This window comes from Anneissia japonica, unplaced genomic scaffold (genome assembly GCF_011630105.1).
Source record: "Anneissia japonica isolate Jap-2015-1 unplaced genomic scaffold, ASM1163010v1 scaffold6997_len847652_cov182, whole genome shotgun sequence".
Taxonomy (NCBI): Eukaryota; Metazoa; Echinodermata; class Crinoidea; order Comatulida; family Comatulidae; genus Anneissia; species Anneissia japonica.
The window spans coordinates 134,264-157,863 of NW_022730884.1; the positions used below are offsets into that span (position 1 = coordinate 134,264).

A 23,600-nucleotide genomic window follows, 5' to 3' on the forward strand; every position below is an offset into this window, starting at 1 on the left:
GTAAGACAAAAAAATGAGGGCATTGCTTACAAAATGTTAAATCCTGTTTATGTTGTAGGGAGCACGGATGATGTTTCAGGCGATAGCAGGTTCGTTATTGGTGGCCTGCTGGATGATAACCAGTGGCATTATGTTGTGTATTACCGCAAGAGGAGGGCGGTCCGAGTCAGCATTGACTCTATTCATATGCAGGGCTACACTAAAGGCAGCTTTTCGCGAATTGATCTTGATAGAGAGGTTGGTATCTTTTTTAATGCTCTTTTTTGTATATATTTCACAAGCAAGTACAGTTGAACTTGCCAAGTTCAAAGTTCAAATCCAAAATGGCATTGAAGAATTGTTCATCAAATCGTTAATTAATTTAAAACAGAACAATGTTGCATGTAAAATAATATCGACTTTGAAATTATTAGAGTTAGGCAAAGTCAACTTGGCACGTTTAACACTCTGACCGCCAGGGGTTTGAAAAAAATATCAGCCACCGCCACACTTTTTGGTGAATTTTAACTTTTTTCCGAACCTTGTACAGTAGAGAGTGTGTATGTGATCAGATTGACATGTAATAAATACGACAAGAATTACAAACATCTTATACCCAATTCACACGTACAAAAATCTTACCAAATGTAACCAAAAGTAACATTTTACGGCACGTGTGAAAGTACCTCCGTGTACTATCCTTGTAGAATTTTGGAACGTCTTGGTAATCTTCCTTCTGTAGACGATTCCGATCCACTAGAATTAGATAAGCCTAGTTTTTCTCAATAATGGATGAATTACCCTTGTTATCGATGTTAATTAGTATTGGTAGGAGAAGATGATACATAAATGAACATCGGGATGATGTTAGTAATAGTATTATCAAGAGTCGACAGAAACATCAGAAGCTAGGCCTAGGCCTAGTAGTTGTACAGTAGTACAGCAAGTTGTTAAGGGCATTTGATTGCTTCGAATGTTTATTGTGATGGTGAGTTCAACAGTCCATCTATGACGGGTTCTCAACTAGACCTAGGCTAGTCCTATATGGCAGTAGGGGCAAAAATGATTCATTGAATAAAATTGAATAAATTTTACACGACCTTGGAATTACCTTACAGGCGCGCGTGGATGCTTTATATCTCGGTAGGAATAACTCGGGAGATGGCTCGGTTACAATTTTTTACTTTTTGTTGAATTTAACTTCACGTGTGAATCCGGTATTAGCTTTACAGTGGTACCAAACACTTTAATCTAATTACAATCTTTGACCTGTAACAGTAAAATGAAAGTGACTCACTTTTGTTGTTTCATGCATATTCACACAATGAAGCTGGGATAACCGCGTTTCAGTATCGCTGTGCCATATGAGGTCACTGAGAATAGGTCACATTAAAATTGCGAAACACTTATAGTCAAGACAGAATATAGTGTTTAAATTGTTAGTACATGTCGGTAATTACCCCATCTATCGGATTCCATAAAAGAACCTGAAACACTGACATCTCGGTGTTTAGCGGTCAAGCATAGCGTTACCAAACACATAGTTTTTCAAATTTTAGGAGAAAAATAACCTGTGTGTCACATTAACTGGCTGAGGTAGGCCTTTGGACTGGTACCCATCATGTGTACATGCACACATTCAGGCAGAAGTAAACCTTTTATACAAACATTATAACAGACTATGAAACATAACAGATGGTATGTAAGCTACAGTAAATGGTGTAACCCGATACTTCGGTTTGGGTGCTCTTGTTGTTTATTGTTTTGGGGTTTTTTTTCCCCGGCTTTTTTCTTTGTTTTCTTGACTTCAATATTGTCAAGTGCATAGAGACCTAGTTTATTTGCACTATATAAATCCATCTATTATTATTATTATTATTATTATTATTATTATTATTATTATTATTATTATTATTATATCTGAGCCCAGAGATCCAAAATGTCAGTACATATACAGTACGTATTTCTTCTATAGAATATATGAAACTGCAGGAATCGTCAAGCACACATATACTGGCCAGGTTTGCATACCCATAGGAGGTCACAGGTGTTTTGTAAAACCGGACACTCACTCGTGTGACTTTCATCAGTCGATGCGAACCTATGCAGAACGTAACGTGACGACGCACGCGTAACAGATCGTTTAATGGCGATCTGCTCAGAATCTTACCGACAATCAGCAGATAGCATTGCGTCTTCTAGCGCTCACAGAGAGCAGAGTTGAGTTTGTTGTGCGAGGATCTCAAGACACAGTGAGTGCCCGGCATTAGGGTCAAGCATGCTGTAAAAAGCATGAGCATTCACAGCTCACTCCAATCCATGAAAGAAGAATATACTTTTGCACTATGTTAAAGAAAAGTAACCACAAATAAATAGAAGCTGAGATAAATAACGCTGAAGATTTTGAAAAAAACATATAAAACCAAATGTGTATGTCTTGTATTATTTAGGTTACTTTTGGTGGAACTCCTGACTTTTACAGACCTGGAATCTACAGGAACGAAGAGATTCCAGACCAGAATTTTAATGGATGTTTGGAAAATATGAATTTCAATGGTCAATTTGATGTGATCGGCACAGTCAAGAAGGAAACTAATAACCCTCGTCTAAAGGTACATGGTGGTCAGACATTCGCCTGTACTAGCGAAGTCGTGGTGCCTGCGTCATTCCCAACACATGAATCTAGACTTATTATTGAGAATACACAAGGTGGAGGTTTAAGGTAAGTCATAGGTTTGTTTGTTTTTTTTTTTTCAAAGGGCTTTGGGGTTTTGTAATAATGGACTGATCTCATCAGGCCAGATAATATATTTATTCATTTGTTCATTTATTTGTTTATTCATTTATTAATATTCATTCAATCATCATTTATTGATATATTTGTTTATTCATTTATTCATTCCATTATTCATTCATTCAGTCATTTATTTGTTCATTCCTTCATTATTCATTTATTCATTCATTCAAAAATTCATTTACTTGTTAATTTATCCATTTATTCATTTAATTTTCGGAGGGCTTTGGGATTTTGTAATCAATGACTGATTCCATCAGACCAAATCATTTCTTCATTCATTTATTCATTCAATTATTCATTTATATATTCATTCATTCATTCAATCATTTATTCATTCACTCATTTACTCATTCATTCATTCACTCATTCTTTATTCATTATTCACTCCGAATTCATTTATTTGTTCATTCATTCATTCCTTTATTCATATATTTATTCTATTATTTAATCATTTATGTATTCATTCGATTATTTATTCATTTATTTATTAATTCGTTCAACTAATTAATCATTATTTGTTTGTTCAAGGTGGAGGTAAGTTGAGTCCAACCAGTCATTCACATTATTCGCTCTTTTTATCATTAATTTTTTTTTTCATTCTGGAATACACAATCAATATATGTGTACTGGTTTCTAAAGCGGTTTTGTTATCAATATTTTTAATTATTAATTCATCTAATAACTCAATTTTAAATAAGAGCTTAAAAGTTTCAACATAATAACATTAAAAAAATTATTACACACTGTTAACAAAAATAACGTAACCTTATTTAATAAGTCAAGACAATTGATTAAAACCATCATAATAATTGGTATATAATTAAGTAGTGTTTTAATTGTTTTGAAATGAAGGTGAAATAAACTTGAATAGATTGAGGAGAAAAAAATGATTAAGTGACAGGGAACCAGTAATGGTTAGGTGACTTATCATTGGGTTTTTTCTTCCCTAATGCACTTGTGGTCCCCCTCCCCCGGACCCGGGCCTAGGGGGTGGGGGAGATGTAATTTCCAAAACGGTTGCATGCATGTGAGAGTCCCGGCAATGCGGGGGCTTTATTTTAACGTACATCCCCAGTTAAGTCCCTGCCACTTACCACTGTGGCCCTGGTCGAAAGCCCCGCTAATAAATGATTGGATGATAAGACCTATTTGAAGGTCCAGCCTAGGTCTGAATCGGAGAAGCATGTGAGAGCTAGGCCAAGGAAATGGGCTTGCTTGATGGAAGCACTACGCATGCGTCTAAGCAGATTTTCATGGAAGTTTGGAAAAGTGCAAAAAAAAAAGTAGTGTATTGACAGATTGATCATAGAAAAAAAAATCGATTAATTGATTTAACTGATTGATAGAATTTAATTATTCAATATCAAAACAGAAATTAGAAATTAGGCCTAAATAAGAAAATGAATACATGTAGTTGAAACAGGTTTTCTTGCCTTGGATCATGTACTGGCATATTTTTGGTGCAAACTAGGTCAAATTCACGGTTCACAAATTTTCACGCAACGCACTCACACGCACTGCCACCTCGGTCCTCTGCATTGTGGTGGTTAGAGGGTCAAATTTTATTACGTAATTTATACCGTGATCTATAAAAAATGAAACCATGATTGTAGGCCTAAAGTACCGGTAGGTGATTTTTTAATTACCAAAACACACGGTAGTTGCTAACTGAATTCCAGGCCTAGTGTAGGCTAGGTAGGACCAGACACGGTTTGACAACTCTAGGCCCCTAGGCCTAGGCCTACACACATGAAACCGCGGCTACTCTAACGTGCAAAATTCCCGGCCCTTCCGAGGCCTGTTACATCTACGGGTAAATTTTAGGTACCTCCCGGCACTACGGGGACACAACTATGTGTACATCCCTGGCTCAGTCCTGGTTAGTGCCCCACTATGGCCCGGGTCTGCGGGGGTGGGGGGACTACAATTTATAAGTACATAAGGCGAGACTTTTTTTATACCTTCTTTTCCTGATTTTGTTTTTTGTGGCGGAGGGTGGGTTAATTGGCCAAAAATAAAATTGTATTTTTATTATAAATCATCATTATAGGCAGGCAGCATGTTTGCTGAACAAGTTATAAAACAAGTCTCACCTATTAATAGGTAAAGAACGATGGACGTAATTTCTCATTAAATTAATCCAAAATTTATCAACTTTCACTTTCAGTGACATGAAGATTAAACTTCTTTTTTTTTTTTTGCTAATTAAACAACCTAAACTTCATTATATGTATTTCACATCTTGCTATGTTGATTCAAAATATTTGTCCTTTTTTGTTATTGTATCACTACTATATGGTAACGATTTTTATTTGTTAATGTTTAGTGTAAGCTTCAGGTTCAGAACCTACGAGACAAATGGTGTTCTGTTGTACAATGAACTGTTCACTGGAGAACCCTTCCAAATCCTTATTCAGGGTGGTTCTATCAATATCCTAGTAGGGAATGAACTCACTGGCACCACAATCAACAGCGATGGTATGTTAAACTGTTTGTCGCCTTCTATTTTATTTCATTTTCCTTTCATTTTTCATTCCTTTTCTCAATTTCATTTTTCATTTTATTTTTCATTTCATTTTTTATTCCATCTCATAGTTTTGCCAATGAAAATATATAAATGACAATAAAAACACAAGGTGAATCATTAATCAATAAGATGACGAATCCGTCACTTATTGACTTATATTTAGAGTGCATTATACGTCACAATAAAGGGTACGAAAGAACTAATAAAACTATTTCTCTATTCTGGAAAAATCTTTCAACGTACTTCATAAATAATTATGGAGGTTCAAATGTCGTAAAACAAAACATGAATTAGTATACAAGAAAATAAATTAAAGTGTAAAATAGACTTCTAGTAATAGATAAATCTTCTTGCACATAATAAGTTTTGTTTATAATATAGACAATTAATTGTTAAATTCCTTCTATAAGGTGCTGCTATTAATGATGGATTGTGGCACAGTGTCGAGGTGAAGATTATAAACGATGAACTCCAGTTCATAGTGGACGACTTTAGGAGTAGCACCATAGTTACTGCAACACCAATGAATATGTATTATATTGGAAGCGGTAAATAATTCATCATTATTTCTTGATGATTGACATTATTGTTTAGTGTACTATATGTATGTTTTTGGTTGGTATGCAGTAGAACCCCCCTTTGAGACATCCCTATTTAAGGGACACCCATATTAAGGGGACATTTTGGGAACTAAACGAGAGAAGGAATATCTTTTAACACTACAGCCAACCCCTATTCAGGAGACCCCAATTATGGGGACACTTTTTTGGTCCCAAAGATGTTCCTTAAAAAGGGGATCAACTGCAGAAACCAAATAAAAATGGTAGCCTACACCGGTGAGGGTCCAGGGGAGCACAGGACTCGGGAAGAAGCCAATTTCAACGAGAGAAACACTTGCACAGTTGCTTAAAAAAAACATTATTAAAGTCCCAGAGTGTAATTTACAGGCATCTATAGGTTCCTATTCTAACAGTTGTATCAAAACATGGTGTGGCAGTGGGTAAATTTGGAACCATATTCTGAAACTTAGACATCTATTCAGTGACTTCCAACCCCTGTTGGGACCTAAAGCCCTGTCCAGACTCTCTAGTTTTATTTGACATAAACATGACATGCCTGAATATGGTCATGATGTCATCACATCATGACCATATATAGGCACATCATGACTATATATGGCCATACAATTTTGTTTTTTTCAAAGATAATTTGGGAGTGTGGGCAGAGGTTTATACCCCTTATTGCTGAATGTCTGGCGCCACCATTGTCCTGCACAATTTTTTTGTTTTAAAAATTGATAGTCAAGAGATAGCTTGTTTATGTTATTTTCAGTTGATTCATTCAGCACAAGGTTTCTGACACGTCAAACCTTCTTTATCATAAACCTAAATTTTATACATGATTTGATTTCAGACAAGGAACAAACTAGTCTTGGTTTTCTTGGTTGTATGTTGGATCTTATGATTGGCAGCGTTCGGGTAAACTTTCAAGCGCTGACCCCTGCTGAAAATGAAGGTGTAGAGGTCAATACATGTGGCTTGTATGATTGGTGAGTAATTGGTGCTAGGTCTTACAAATGTTTTGTGAGTAATTGCATAATTATTGTTGCTGTCATTGAGGGCAATGTGCTGTTGTCGTTGCAGTATTAGCTGTACTAGACACCTTTTGTCTTCATACGGTATGTGTTATTGTTATAGTTTTTTTTACTGAACTGTTTTTGTTATCTAAAAAAAGTCCTTATTATTATTATTATTATTATATTATTATTATTATTATTATTATTATTATTATTATTATTATTATTGTTATTATTATTATTATTATTATTATATTGTTTTTTTATTATTTTACTTAGTATGTTCTTCTTGTGTACAGTAATAGATATAGTTTATATGATAAAAATTATACAGTATTGTTGAACCTATATTGCTGGAATAAGAATCTTACCACACATTTCAAGTGCTATCCTCAATGCTGTATTTCTGTTATTTTTTTTAAATTAATTATATTTATATACTTTTGAAAAGCACACTGCAGTGTGTTTATAGCCAACATCAATTTATTATTACTAATAAATGCTTCAATTGTAGGTGTACCCCCAACCCCTGCGAGCATGATGGAACATGCCAGGCATCATGGTCCGGATTCAGCTGCTTATGTCCGAATGGCTACGGTGGTAGTACATGTCATCGTGGTAAGTTCTTACTACCCTGGTTCTCCTGAATTAAGCCCATCGCAATACAAAATTGGGCCAATTTTGGGCCAATTTTTTTTTTTTTTTTTTTTTTTTTTTTAAAGAGTATTTTTAGAATTTGGGTCAAGTACTCATTCAAAGCATACCCTTGGCTCTTGCCCGATGAAAGACTGTACATAAATTTAGGCGTAAAATAGGTGGTGGGTTTATATTTGAGGAACTACACTAAGGTGGTTATTTCATTACCATATTTAATGAGTCCACTGATAAGTTTGATGTATTATAGTATAAAAACTGTAAAGGCTTGCAAGATATTTTCTGTAACAGAATTGCCAGTGTCAGAGTTTCATGTCAAGTCCCAGAGTTGTATAACAAGTTCATTAGCTCTTTTCTCTAATAAATTAGATTTCATACTGTAGGAATAATGTCAATTTTAATGAAGGCATTCAACTGCTTTTTAGATATAAAAACAGACACCGGAGGGTAGTATGCTCCCTGAAATCATTACATAAATGGTTTAATCATTCATTGTACTAATTTCATTTATTTCTTTCCATATATTTATTTAGCAGGTGCATTAGGGCCCCAAAAGCAACAAAGTCACCATGACAAAAGTCTGGAGCCCCAGAAAACTAAACCTAACAACATGCTTAGCTATAATTTAAAAATAAAAGTTAAAAAATGTAAAGAAAGTGATAGGTCAAGATAAAATAATCCAGAAACACGTTTAGGCCTGAATGCAAATGAGCCTGCAATGACCGCTTGCAAGAGCAAGTACACTCACCACTTACAGGATGAGGATGATGCTTTATAAACTAAGTCTCTTTATGGGTCTTAGGGAGTGGAGTTGTTTTTAGTCATGAGAAAAAGTCCTGCTGTGACAGGAATTGAACCCAGAACCCTGGGATCAGAAGGCAAGCATCTTAACCACTGAGCTATTCAACTCCACTCCACTTGCGCACATTAACATTGTAACTGACACTTTAGTAGATTTATTTTGTAAAATCAACATTCAAAATTCTGTTGGCATTTACCAAAGTATATTTGAAAACAAAATATGTTTTTTATTATTTTAATATTAAACTTTATATTTGAAGAGAAGACTGAAGTAAAGGGGCCCTTGACAAACAGACATACAACAATATAAAACAAAATCAAAAATCAAATTTAACATAGTTTTGAGCATAAAACAGTTACAAAAATAAATAGAAAAAACTAAAAAAAAAAAAAAAGAACATGATAAATATAACAATGTAGAATAAAAATAAATAATTCATTTGTTTAGTATATTACCATTACATTCTGATTTTTAACATTGAGTATTAAAACTAGTTTTATTTTGATGATGTTTAAGCTAATTAATCATTATTACAAGAGCACATATAATATTACATTTACATACCTCCAATTTTGGTTTTTAATATGCATAGACTGTAATCTATGAATGTTTATCACTTTAATTCACTGCATTTATTGGTACACATGTGTATGATACATATATCAAACTAATAGCTAACCAAATCAGGTTTGAGTTTCAATTCTAATCACTGTATTTACAGCTCTGTCAAAGAGGTCGTGCGATGCAATCCAGCGCACTTCAGGTTACAGTGGAAATCAACTGATAGACATCGACAGTAGCGGACCCCTAGAACCGTTCTTGGTTAGGTGCATATTTGAAGGTAAATTTTGGCAACATTGTCTTCTTGTCAGTCAGCCTTCCATTTACCATAGAGACCAGTTGATAATTAGCTTGTTGAAAGTTAACAGATGGTTGTGACTGCATTGCAGTTTACAAAATGAAAATAAATTTTCAAAATTTATTGAGGTTTAGTTAATTTTGATTGATAAACAGTTGATAATATTTCTTTTGGATGGATACTCCATAGTAAATGTGGAAATGCAGTTAATTGTATTTGGGTGTACATTTCAATTTCTGATAAATTTTACTAAACTTTCATGAAATGAAAACGTGACAGTAGTAAATCTTAAGTATTGATAACAGCTCATAATTATTAGCATACGAATGTCTAAGTGTGAGAAGCCTTATAATAATTTTTCTCATAACTTTGACAATAATGAACTTTTAAGTAATTTTTAGGTGTAAACACAACACTAAATAAGAGGTTTCTCGACCTTCTGAGTCTTAGGTTCTGGGCTGGGGGTGGGGGGTGTTTATTCATGTACTGTAAGTTTCTCACCTATAGACTACCAAGTTTATTGAACTGAGTTTTATAGTTTGAAGGAGTTGGGCTAATATCAAGATGATATTACTTCATATTCATTGATCATACACAAGTAAAAAATTAACATGGTTTCAAACTTTGGTTGATTAGACATGCATTACATTGTCTAAAATCTTACTAAAATGATACACATACCAAAGGAACTAAGGTATACAATATATTGATATTAATAATAGTATGTTCACTACAAACCTTGCTACACTCAATATTGCCCTCTAATATTAAGGTGCAACTTATATTTTACCAGATGGTGTAGTGTTGACTGAATTGGACCATAATTCAGAAGGGGAGATCAGAGTGACTGGATCAAATGAACCAGGATCTTACAAACATGACATTGATTATGATGGAGTAGGCATGGATCAGATTCGCATGCTGGTATCAGAGGCTGAGCACTGCGAGCAATACATCAAATATAGATGCAAGAAGTCCAAGCTACTCAATTCGCCAAGTAAGGAAAAACACTTTATATTATCATCATTTTCAATAATAATAAGGATGATGATAATAATAATAATATTAATGATAATGATAATTGTCAATAACAACAAAAAGCGACAACAAAAGCAAGTTTTATTACGCATAATGGTGGTAAAGTTTCTATGAGTTTGACACAGAAAAGAATGTTTGAAAGTCATACCAATTTGGCACAACATGCAAGTTCTCTTTTCTTTTGCACAAGTTGTAGAAGTTTATCAGGAATAGGCATGATCTCCTGTAATCGGGCGAGCTATTAAAATTCTCCCAGAACCCATTTTTAGGAAATTAAAACCAAATATTTGTTTTCAACTCTGGCTTGTATTTGGTAAGAACAGTCAAACATGTGAAAGAAATATAATTAAAAATTCAAACCAAGGTGAAAATGTCTATTTTGTAAATATTTTTACAAAACTGTATAAACTGATAAATGGAGAAGTTTCCTCTGAAACTTATACCTCTTGAGTACAAAAGAAGAATAATAGAATTATCCTAGCTTACCTATATGCTGTGTGAATGAATATCATTCTTGTTTCCCTGTCAAACCAAGGTGAAGATATTTAAGATGTAGTATACATTTTTTTTTGTTTCAGATGGTCCTCAGTATGGTTGGTGGGTATCTAGCACAGGCGAGAAGATGGATTATTGGGGAGGGGCAGGCCCTGGTACTAGAAAGGTATATATATTATTTGATGTGGAAAATATATGAATAAATATGTAGGACAGCATTATATAATATACTTATTCTTGACAATGTACAAATCATACCGAGAGCAGTGTAGTGCTGGTGGTAGCCACTGTGTGTCCGCGGATTCGTTGAACTCTTGTGCTTTTGTTCAATTCTATTGAGCTTATCGTCATTAAAAAAAGGACAATTTGGTTTATCAAGGAGGCTGCATTCATCACTATTTGTTTGTTTGTCTGCTAGCAGGTATACACATAGACTAATGAGTATATCGTAATTAAAAATTTAGAGTGTGTACATTTTTCTGTTGTATGGACTAGTGTTTTTGAAATAAAAGTTTGATTGATTGATTGATATTGATTTAATGAAGAGTTGATTAAATTGTTTGGGTGAAAGACTTTAAGATTTCAATTTAATATAGTTTTTTTGAGCATAAAAAAAAATAATAGAATTGTTGCTTTCACCCATAAACACATTGTGTATTAATTGGGATTTATGCGCAGAACAGTGGTATGACCGCTATGAATTGACTACACTCCAGTTTTACAAAATCTAGTCTCAGAAATGAACCAACTACTCATCCCCGATTAATGATTGCTTATTGGATCTTTTTGCTAGGGACATGTTATGATATATTATTATAATATTATTTCCTAAAGTGTGCCTGTGGAATTGAAGGAACGTGTGCTGATTCCAATAAATGGTGCAATTGCGACATTGACGATACAATCGAGCGGGAAGATTCCGGTATACTGACACAGAAACCATACCTACCAGTCGCACAGCTTAGGTTCGGTGACTTTGATCCTCAAACCTCCACGGGTTACTACACACTCGACCCACTAATTTGTCGTGGTGAAGGTAAGGACTCTTAATTTCAAATTTGAAAGTATCTGTAATAAACTTCTAAATAGGTTCATTTGATTATAAATTTTGTTAGAGAAGTAGTTGTACTAGGCTATTTGTTATAAAATTTATATTTAATTTTAATTTGTATATAATTTTTATATTACAATTATGCCAATATTCAATCTTTTTTTTTATTTATTCATAAGAGGACAATGAAAATAGTAATACTGGATTGATAGATGTGTAAATACAGTAATATAAAATTTCATATGGATGTAAAATAACATTTTTAAGTACATTCAGAGATTAATAATATTCATACATTGTCAAAATTAGAAAAAACTGATCTACAGTAAAATATGAAAAAAATAAAGTGATAAAAAAAAAAAACAATTAAGGGCCATGAAGATTTCGGAAGGTAAACTTAAAATAAAGAAGTAGGATGATTGTCGATTGCTGTAGTCAGTGATCGTTTCAGATATTTTCTGACAGGGGGCTGGCAGGTTCGAACCAAGTGGCTGACTAGAGCCTCAGTCAGAGTCCTGAAATAAAAATTCCTTGTAAGGTTGGTTAACAGGTAGAGTTTTTTTTATTTAGTATGGCCCTAAAGCTATTGTACCACAATATTAGGAATTAGCAATCAAATGAACGTTATTTGGATAGGCAAATTATGGGGTGTACAGGCTTGTCCGGTGGGGGTGGAAATGCCTTTCTTGACCTCCCACTGGCGCCCCCACAGGCTGTATATACAACAGCTGATCTTGCCAGAGTAAACATAAAAGTATTTTTCCTGATTTCAAACAGTACAAAATCCTGTTACGTTTCGAGACCAACAAGCCCATTTGAAGTTTGAAATTGAATTGACCGCTGAGGGCGGTTTCGATGTTTACCTTGAATTCAAGACGACTGTCTACCCAGCTGTACTGCTCAATGGCATCCACGAAACATACATAGATTATCTTCAGTTGGAGTTGATTACAAACAAAAAGATGGTATTTTCCCTCGATTACGGTGCGGGACCAGAATCCATTAGCATCGAAACCGATCAAGAACTGACAGACAACATGTGGCACCGTGTCTATATTGAGATGGATCCCCTCGAGATGTACCTAGAGGTAGACGAAGCTAATGGCGTAACACGCCCATTACCTTATGGTGATCGTAATGTACTATTTGATATAAATCGTGGCACACTATTTGTAGGTATGTAAAATGTTTTATCCATATTTTCTCATCATTATCTTCTTCATACAGTGTATTATTACTTTTTTTTTCTTATACCTCATTATTTTTTATTAAAATAATTTATTATGTTGTAATGTGATACTTTCGTAGTCTTTATGTGTTTTAAATTATGATTTCTTGCATCAGTGTCAGCCTAACAGCCACACAAAATGCTAAATAACTCATGCCTGAATTGAGATAGGTTACAGAATATTGTTGAATAATTTTTGTTATACAGTGTCATTCCATGCCAAATCACCTAGAGGACCCCAGGTAACCCTTTCAGATTTTGCTGAAAATACAGCAAAATGTTGCTTTATTTAGATATTAACACCCAAAAAGATTTTGACCAAAGTGGGTAAACCCTATAGAGGAAGGGCAAAACTTTAAGAACTGTTTCTTTTTGGGTGGATAGTTGAACATGTACAAAGCGGTGTGGTGCAGCGCGAAATGGTTTGGTAATAATAATAATAGTAATAATAAAAATAATTATATTAATAATAATAATAATAATAAGTTAGATTTATATAGCCCTGTACACTAATAAAAGCCCCAAAGTGCTTAAATATGATTATGATTATATGAATTCCCAAACAAGAGGTCAGGGTTTCAGTCCCTCGCTGTGCATTTCGCTTGTGTCCTGTTATCTACATTGCTTCTCTCCATCCAGGAGTATAAATGGATAACTGGCGGGGTTGCCTGCTTCTGCGCTGATTACCAGCAGCAAAATGTGGATCCAATGACCAGAGAAAAGAAGTGTACTTTATAACCTCAAGGAAGAGCCATTAAAATGCCTCTCTACCAGTACCAGTATGCAGTTACCCATTGGAATTTTTTTTTTCCTTTTCTAGAAATAAATTTGATTTAAATTTTATTCTCCGTGGCATTGTCTGAAATTACCTTCTCTTTTTATTATACCATTCATAAGCGTGTATTCTATCCTGTTTTCTAGGTTCAACAGCCAGTCAAAGCAATGGGTATGTTGGCTGTATGCAAAGTTTGCGAATGAATGGAAAGCCAAAGGATATGGTTGCGGCTTCTAGGCATGCATATTATGTTGTTCAAGGATGTACTGGCCACTGCGATAGCAGGCCTTGCATGAACAAAGGCACATGCATTGAACGCTATTCTACGTTTGAGTGCAATTGTGAGGGTTCAGCATTTGCTGGCATGATTTGTACACAAGGTAAATGTTATTCAGGAAAATTGATTTTTTGTTAGATGATTTAAATGTTAATAGTGCAATGATAAGGTATTTTGTTATATATTAATTCACAAACAACAGTGTTGCAGCCAAATTCCATGATAATAAAATATGCGGAACTCTGGATGTAATATCAAAATTACAATAAATCACAAGTTAATATTAACACGTTGACTGCCAGACCTTTTTTATGGTTCCTTCCCGTGTGCCAAAACAAGTTTACATGTACAAACATACTTTTTTGATATTTTGTGTATTCGTATATCATCAAAATGATGTGTCAAGGAATTGGCGGGAAAATGTTAGGGGGCAAGTAGACTCGTCAACGGCACTGTGATAGCACTTTTTGGCAAGGGCGAGTTATCTCGTCCGCTTTTTGCATGGGTTGGTATATGTTCAATGTGCGCCTCCAAGTGTGCAGCTCGAGTGTACTACCGGCAACATAACACAACAAACATACGCCATTTGTACGTTATCGTCCAGGTGTATCGTTCCCGAACTACCAGCCATTGAGTCTAGTTTTACAATGTATAACAAAGAAGTTATAAATGCTAGAATGTTACCCTGATTTTGACGAGTATACTCGTCCCTGGCACCCTTAGCGGCACCCTGTGCGCTTGCATACTCCTTGCTGGCAGTCAACATGTTAATAATAAGTTGGTTTTAATGCAATATGTAAAATTGAGCCATTCGTAATTATATCTGTTAATATTATTGTTCTGATATTTTTTATGTAAGTATTAATTGTAACATATTTTTTATGAACACATTAACCCAAACGTTGCCCAATGCATATATAAACAAAAGGGATATTTAAAAAAATTGCCCAATTGAATATATATAAGTATGTGTTTATTTTCATTTGATAAAATATTTATATTTCTATAGAACAATTTTTAATGTTTTACGATCATACTTCCTAACTTTTTCAGAGGTTGGAGTAGATCTTGACGAAGGTTCAGAGGTTAGTTATACCATCCCAAGTCAAGACTCATTAAATTCTGTAAATGATGTTATCGTTGCTGGATTCTCCACTGTTCAGAATACAGAAGGCCGTATTGTTCGTATTGATTCCCATGCAGGCAACAGCTTTATGGAAATAAAACTTAATTCAGAAGGTAAGGAAATAATATTAGGGCCTAAATGTAGTTTAACATTTTTATTATGATGCTATTATTTTCACAAAAATTTGGAGTAGTTGTCTTGATGCATAAGCAGAATTGTTGCAGCTTATGTATTTCTTTCCGGGGGAATGTTACATTAATAAGGTGCAGTGACATTGAAATTCATTATAAATGTGCTTAATGACAGTTTCAGTTTTCAAAAGAATTCTTCAATATTTTTGCAGGTTGCATTCGCCACTAAGCTATATAATCATCACCATCATAATCTCCATGCTATTCATTGTTAGATAACGCCCATTCTACAATCATTGGCCAGTAATGTTGGTCATCGGCCGGATACATGCCAAATGCTTGGTATTCAGTATCAGTTCGTTTTTAACTTGAATGGTCTTTTAACTTTTTTTTTTTATAGCTTTCTTTAATTTAATTGCTATTTTGGACTGGGAATTTTGGAATGTTCAGGAGTCTGCCTAAATGTGCATACTATTTTTTTCCTTCCTTTTTTTTAAATTTATTTTTTAAATTTATTAATTACAAAATATTAGGAAGAAAATACAATATAAAATGCCCTCCATGAATAACCAAAAGTAAAACACTATCAAAGGTTCTCCAAGGCTTTGTATTAGTATAAAATTGCATCTACCCTTTCTTCATATTATATAGTATCTGTTTGGGCATTTTATCAAATTATTTGATTCTGAGCAATTATGTAGATTAATTTATGTCGGAAATTTCAGGTTTCCCTCTAATTAAAGAGCCCGCCAATTAAAGACCACCTCCATTTAAAAACCACTTTTTCTGTTGTCCAAAATTAACAAATGTTGTTATTTTAAATCGAGACAAAAGCTGGTAAAGACCACAGAAACCCTGGTCCCAAAAGTGGTCTTTAATTAGAAGGAGACCTGTATATAAATTTCCTTCATTTCAGACATTTACTGTCCATAGTTTGCTATTATATAAAAAGAGACTTATACTGTAACTAATATTTTATACCTCACTGAATCCCAATACAATAGGACCTCGATTTTACATGCGGTACGGGACCGGAGGGCATACGTAAATCGGGGGATTCGTAAAATCGAAGTTGGGTTAAATTTGTGGTAACCTTTGACCTAATACGTGTGTAACGCTCAATAAATATATGTTATGAATGAACGATGTTACCTAGGCTAGACCTAGCCTCTAGGCCTACGAATAAAATCATGTGTTTAGTGTTTTTATTCATCACTTTACGATGTCATAATAAAGTGTTCAAATAAAACCATTTGTCTAGTGTATTAATTCATCACTTTATATCTTTTATTTAACTAAAGAACATGAAAATATTGTAAGATTACCTATACGACAAAGGTATTCTGTGACTTGGGAATTCTCCTTCATGGCTATTCTAAACAACAGAGCTGTGGTGTTGTCTGGGCCTGATGCTGAGATAATCTAAAACCATGTGCGCTGCACTGGGAGGTCAACCAATTAGCGTTCTTGTACGAAACTATGCCTACTCAGCTTCGTGTAAAAAATTCGACCAGACAATTTTTCCACACGAAGCTAAGGAGGAAAGCAATTATTTTAAGCACCATCAGTAGTTGTTCATCTCACTCAGTTCAAGTGGTTTTAGATTATAAAAACCCGGTATTACACTCAATCAACGTTGCTGTTTAATGAAAATACGTTGCATTATGGTTTGTTTATTGTATAGTTTATTGTTATAGTTTTTTGACTTATGGTTGCTTTGAATAGGGCTGTTTGTTTTGAATATTTTCGGGTTTTTTGATGACGTCATCATAGATACGAGGTGTACGTAAAACCAAGGGTTTGTATAACGGGGGTTTGTAAAAACAAGGTTCTACTGTAGGTATAAAATACTATCTAGGCTCTATATAGAATGTTATATTTTTAAGCCCAAGTTTTCCACTTTAGATAAACATAATCTTTGTTTAAATAGGTTCACTTGCTTGTGAGGTTTTCTTTTCTCTGATATTGTAATTTTAGTTTCTTCCTTGTTTTCCTGTACAGGTGCAATACAATTTAGCTTTGCATTTGGAGATGATACAGGTTCACTAACAGAAGATGTAGGAAGCTATGCAGATGGTAATCATCATGTTGTTAAGGTAAACAGAATCGGAAATGCCTTTTCAATGATGGTGAGTATAAAAAAATAATGTTTTGGTTTTTTTTTTTTTATATTTTGACGATGCTAATGACTATTAATTGAAGGTTTAAAAACATTTTAAAAAATTCTTGCTAAATAATAGATAACTATTTATTATTTTTCTCATAGCCCTTTAGATTGTAAGAAATTTTGTAGAAAAACATTCTGTAAATCAGTGAAAATTTAATTAGTTTGGTCCCTGTCTTATTGAAAGTTGGTAGCTTACTTAATGCATTACTTAATTCATGGTTTTACATGCAATTAAAATTGAAATTTTGTGGCATTTATATTATGTTGCCATTTTTGTCATTCATAATAATAATGGTGGACTTATAAGGCGTATATTGTCATGACCTCTATGCGCATCACAATGAAAAAATAAAGATATAAATATCAAAATAATATGTGGCTTAATATACTCCTACTCCTTCAACTAAGTTATAGTTGGCCGTTGACTCCGAAGAGCTTATCCGCCCTTTGTTCAACTGTTGGTTTTTCTCCCTGCTGGGTGACCATGGCACCCTCCCCTCATCAGCCACTAAGACACATCTGAGTGGGGTTGTCGGATTAGTCGCCAAGGCCTCGACTGGATGGAGTTTAGTGTTGTACCCAGGACAGACCTATCTAACTTAAGCTACGCTTCTTAACTACCTTAAGCAACACTTAACTACTTTTGGTAAAAAACTATCCCCGCCAGACACCATCCCGGTATCTCTAGGTTTCAGAGCTATTTTATTGTTTTTCCCCAGTATCACATACGCCTGACTTTTCTTGTCATGTTTTCCTTTGCTAGATTGATGAGACTTCACCGACGTTGGAAAACTTTGACCTCAGTGTTAGCACCTTTAGTAGTCCATCCAAAATCACGATTGGTAGCCCAGGTGAGTATTACTCATCCTCTTATTCTCAAATCCTTTGAATCTGTCTTCTTAATTGCTTAATACCACCAAGTCCTTGTGCTTCAAATGCAGCATTGTGCCCCTGCCAATTTATAGTGCTTACTTACAAATTTGATTTCCTACTGTATCTGTTTTAACTTCTATTCCGTACCACATTTAATATTGTTGTATGTACTATATTTAACTTTAAATCTCTCTTCTCAATTCATCATTCTTCTCCTGACAACTTGTAAGTCAATCAGGAAATTCAATATACCTTTCTTGCCGTTTTTGTACTACTAAAAAAGAGCACTCAAACAAATTAATTACTATGAATTTGGGATGCAATACTGCCCCCCAATATCTTGTTTTTGTAGTACCACAAAAGAGCAGTCAAACAAATTAATTACTATGAATTTACTATGAATTTGGGATGCAATACTGCCCCCAATATCTAAGTTACATTAACCTGTTTTATTTCGCCTCTGCATTATCCTCTACTGAAGTCTCTTATATTTTTCTTATTGTCTGACTCATGTTTCCTTATTTTCTTTTTTCAGATGGAAACAATCGGTTTGTAGGTTGCATCTCCAGGGTTCGTTTTAATAAGTTCTACCCACTGAAAATGTTCGACCCTGTTAGTCAACCACCAGAAATAGCCAGCAGAGGCCTAGTAGTTGAATCAAACTGTGGCGTTGAAGGAGCGACACTGCCCCCAACATCTAAATTACCATACCCTGATTTTACTTACAAGATGCTCTCCACTGTACCACCTGGTCAGCCCTCAGTAGCTGCAGTAAAGACAACTGGGGACAAAGTGTCAATTGCATGTAAGTATTGCATCCTATAAGTTTATATGTAATTATTATTGAATAAAAAGGAATCTCAGATAGACCTGGTACACCATCACAGCTATTACATACTTATTTAGAAATATTTAATATTTATTTATTAATACTTCAGTTCTTTATGTGTATTTTATATTTCAATTTTATTGTTTTGTGCAAAAATATTGAAAACATGTTAATTTTTGGGGTTTTAATTTGAAAGGTAATTGCAGGAAATGAAAGAAATGTTATTACCATTACTACCATTATTTTTATTACTATTTTATTATTATTATTATTATTATTATTATTATTATTATTATTATTATTATTATTATTTATTATTATTATTATTACTGTATTTTTATTATTATATTATGTATGTTACTAAAAGCTACCTTAAGGAAAACTAAAGGACAATTAAAAACGACGGGAAAATAACATGACGTTTATAGAAAAATAACACAAAAGATATTCCCTTTAAGTCTGATTAAGAGAAATTTGTATTATTATAATTGTTATTATTAATATATTACTATTTGTGTACCGTGTTATAAACATTTTGTCATAATTGTTTGTTTCAGTTGTTGTACTAGTATTATTTGTGGCTCTGGGCTCAATGCTTTTTGTCATTAGACGCTACATGAACCGCCATGGGGGAGAGTACCATACAAACGAGGACAAGGGAGTAGCAGAAGCTGAGGATGCAGATGCGGCTGTCAGGGCGTCAGACCCAAACCATCAGGGGGATAGGAGCAGAGAGTGGTTCTTATAGATGAGTAATGCCGGACATACATTATCATAATTCAGTTTCTGTCAGACATGACAAACATTTGTTTGGTCAAACAATATCTGCTTCAGTTTGGTCAAACAATATCTGCTTCAGAGATGGGAGCAGATCGTCTTTTTATTTAAAGTCTGGCAAACATTGCGACGATGCTCGTAGGCTGATGCTATCCCATGGAGGTTGCAATGCAATATTTGGCACGAGCATTAGATTGTTCTTAATGGCAATTCGCTCAGTCAGTGTTGCATTATCAAGCACTCGCACAGACATGGATCTGTCGCAATGCATGCCTGGCTTAAGAACACATGCATCTCTTTAAAGTATTTAACTTGAATATTTTTTAATTCAAATTTGACCAAAATATTAATAGAATATATGGACCATAATCTCAATGCATGGACTGTAATTCATATCTTTAAATTGTGGGATTTAGTACTGTGTAATCATGGAGCTATAATATGTATATTGTTGTTATTGTTGTGATTACAATTGTTAATATACCCTAATTTTTTTATCAGGCCAAAACCATATATTCACTAGATTTTTTAAAGTTTTTCTTTATGTATTTAGAACTGCTAAACATATTTTTAAATAGTTTTTTATTCAGTTATATTAGCTTTATTTTTTGTGAAGAGCTCCGAAAACAATTGTGAATGGCTGATATTTTTCAATTACAGTATAATTTTTTTTTTTGTGATTAGAAAAATTGTAAATGGCTGATACTTAATATCTAAAATTGAATTGTAAAGATGTAAAATAATTAGAACTGTTTGTACACATTTGCACTTCATAGATTTAAAATAATTTTTAAGGTAGACAAATTTTTTGGATACTTTTTGTTTAGAATTTTATTAATCATTATTTAAATATCTGTTTGTTTCTTTGATCAGTTATGTTTGTGGTTATTAGATTTCTGTAGTAATTAATTCTGTCTTAACTATTTATATTCCTCCATGTAGATTTAGTTATTTTGAAATTTTTTAAAAACTTTATATAGTACAGTAACTGTTTTAATAAGTACTGTATTTATTCGAGAACAAATTATTTTTAATCACTGATCAATTCATTCCTTTTAATATGAACAATTATCTTCGTAATTAGTGATATGATAGATTTGACTAATTGCAGATGAATTAATATTTTTTTCCGAACCGAAGAAAGAGCCAGTACTACTCAGTTGACAACACAAAAATGGGTCGTATTTTTATATGAATGTAGCACCCTCTACAATCCTCTAACAGATCTTGATATTTTTAAAAGTACCAGAATAAGTTGGTATGTCAAAAGTTAAAGCATATAAACAAGTCCAGTATAAGGGTTACACAAGTTGTATTAAAAAGCAAAATGAATATTACATACATTCATTCCATGCATGATGCTTTGACCTGTGTGAAGCCGGCAACACACTGTGCCTGACTGTCGCCGGTCGACACAATTCTATTGGGAAGGCAGCTCCACGACGCACACAACAGATCATTTTAAAAGACGATCCGTTCAGACTGCCACCAACAATCAGCAGACAGTGTCGCACCGTCAAGCGCTTACAGGGAGCGGAGTTAAATTTATCGGCCGACTGTTGTACAACCATCATACAATGCAGTGTGTGTGTGGCTTCAGTGAAGTCTACAATACTTACTGTGAACCATTACCATTTAGTACCTTTATGAAATGTTTCCTCTTTGAAGAAAGTCAACTATTTCTATATGAAAACAATTTTTTTGAAAACTAACTGAATAATTAAGCTCCAATAATCTATTTAGTTTAAAGTTATTTCTAGTTGAAAAGTTGGAAGTTATCATAAATGAAATATGTGATATTAATGAAAAGTTAAATATTTATATTATTAATGAGTGAACTGAGTTACCTGTGTACATTTAACGTGATGCAGTTGAGCATTTCGTTTCTAGTGTCTCCTCTTGCAATATGAACTTTGACCTTGATAATTACATGCAAATAAATTTAATCTAAACCTTGTGTAGATTTTATTCATTCCTTGTATTTATATTATAAGCTTGATAATTACTGACCTTTGCTTGTAGGTTTGACCTTTGACTTAACCGCAACCCAATATTGCTGATGTACATGTTTTGTACATGAATATAATATAATCAGCGGAAGCAGTCTATTTAATTTAATCTATTTTAACATAATTGGACATAAAAATATATATGGTAGATGTAATACTAATACAGTATGTATATTGTATTTAATTATGTAATATATTATTTTAATATAATATACAGCAATTTAATACATGGTATTGATATACAAAGCATGACAAAAATGTATATTAATGTTAAGTTGTATTGTTAATATTATATGATTACAAAATGTATATATAATTGAACCATTCTATGTATGATATGCAAGTGATAATTTAATAAGATATTCTGCCATCCTCCAGTGTTAGACTCTTCCATTCATTGGACAATGGTGGGTTGTGCCATTTTACTGATCATTTGCATTGGGTATTGCAGTCAAGTCTTTAGTAGTGCAATGTTTGTGAAAAAGTTGTTTCTCTACAAATGACTATTATTAAAAGTCATTTTTTTTCTTTTTGTAATCTTTTTAAAACTTGTTGGGAACTTGTAGAATAATAGATTGGTACATTACTAACTGTAAATACACAACTCCCTATTTAACAAGAGGTTGAGAAGTCTTAAGCCATGAATATATATTTTCTTATTGTTGAAGCAACAGTAGATTAAAACATAGTTGATTCCCAGTAGTGGGTCCAAGGAGATGATAAGGTGTGTTCTTTTTAGCAATTAAACTTGATTTTTAATAAATACGTTTTCCCTGGTGTTATTTGTTTCAAAATGTTTAAGATTAGACTCAGCTGCTAAGGAAGGAGAAGGGATCTTCCAATTTCAGTTACCGGTTGAATTTGAAGTGTGTTATAAAATAAGCAACACCAGTCTTTCATTATTCAGTGGTGGTGCTAGTGGGGCTATGCTCCGTTCGCGTCGGATTCTCACTTCACACCAAAAAAAACCCCCGATACGTTATTGTTCTCATCGGGAACAATGATTACACTATTCAAAAAGTTCAAATTCTAGGATAGTGATTGTGCTTTAGGTTCTCAGCTATATAACGCCGATGGTACCTCACAACAAATATTTCAATTTCCATTAACCCACGCTTATGTAATAAAAAAGAGAGCAAAAAGTGATGGCATCACACAGGCGTCTGACGAATTTTTTCAAACGCCTCTTTTAGAAATTCAGTCTCAACCTGCATTTAATTATAAGTACAATAACTCATGGGCATATAATCGATCAATGGTATGTTGAAAATTGAGGGAGCAGTGAAATTGTGTTTGCTGGATAGTGTTACTATTTGAGTATAAGATAGTCATAAGCTGCAACTGAATGAGGGCGTGGTTTGTAGAGTGTCCTCTATTCAGGATTTTCTACTTACTTAAAAAAGACACTCATTCCTGATGATGACATAATTAATGTCGAAATATTGAATCCCAACACGATGGCGTGAATTTCAATTCTTAGAGTATGTATTATACTATCTAATTTAAGATTAATCATTGGACATTTCGGTTAAAAAAGACAGCGTTTGGTCATAAACAATTCGTTCATGCACTTTCGACATAGGCCTACATGGCAATAAGGAAATATGCCTGTAGTTACATACGTCATCCC

General features: G+C 33.7%; 1 protein-coding gene across 2 annotated transcripts in view; it reads left to right on the forward strand.

Moving 5' to 3' along the window:
- LOC117115162 (neurexin-4-like) overlaps positions 1–22,747 on the forward strand; it is a 49,333-nt gene extending 26,586 nt beyond the window's left edge. The window contains exons 6-22 of one of the 2 annotated variants that reach the window (XM_033258860.1): positions 59–237; positions 2,430–2,701; positions 5,103–5,254; positions 5,714–5,851; positions 6,717–6,852; positions 7,394–7,497; positions 9,057–9,176; positions 9,988–10,191; positions 10,811–10,893; positions 11,562–11,763; positions 12,556–12,954; positions 13,928–14,161; positions 15,112–15,297; positions 17,317–17,444; positions 18,246–18,333; positions 18,891–19,160; positions 19,742–22,747. In XM_033258860.1, the coding sequence (XP_033114751.1) occupies positions 59–237; positions 2,430–2,701; positions 5,103–5,254; positions 5,714–5,851; positions 6,717–6,852; positions 7,394–7,497; positions 9,057–9,176; positions 9,988–10,191; positions 10,811–10,893; positions 11,562–11,763; positions 12,556–12,954; positions 13,928–14,161; positions 15,112–15,297; positions 17,317–17,444; positions 18,246–18,333; positions 18,891–19,160; positions 19,742–19,932 (3,086 nt within the window). In that variant the 3' untranslated portion in view covers positions 19,933–22,747. The remainder of the gene's footprint in view (positions 1–58; positions 238–2,429; positions 2,702–5,102; positions 5,255–5,713; positions 5,852–6,716; positions 6,853–7,393; positions 7,498–9,056; positions 9,177–9,987; positions 10,192–10,810; positions 10,894–11,561; positions 11,764–12,555; positions 12,955–13,927; positions 14,162–15,111; positions 15,298–17,316; positions 17,445–18,245; positions 18,334–18,890; positions 19,161–19,741) is intronic. The other variant, XM_033258861.1, reaches the window with a different exon arrangement.
- The last annotated feature ends 853 nt before the right edge of the window (positions 22,748–23,600 follow it).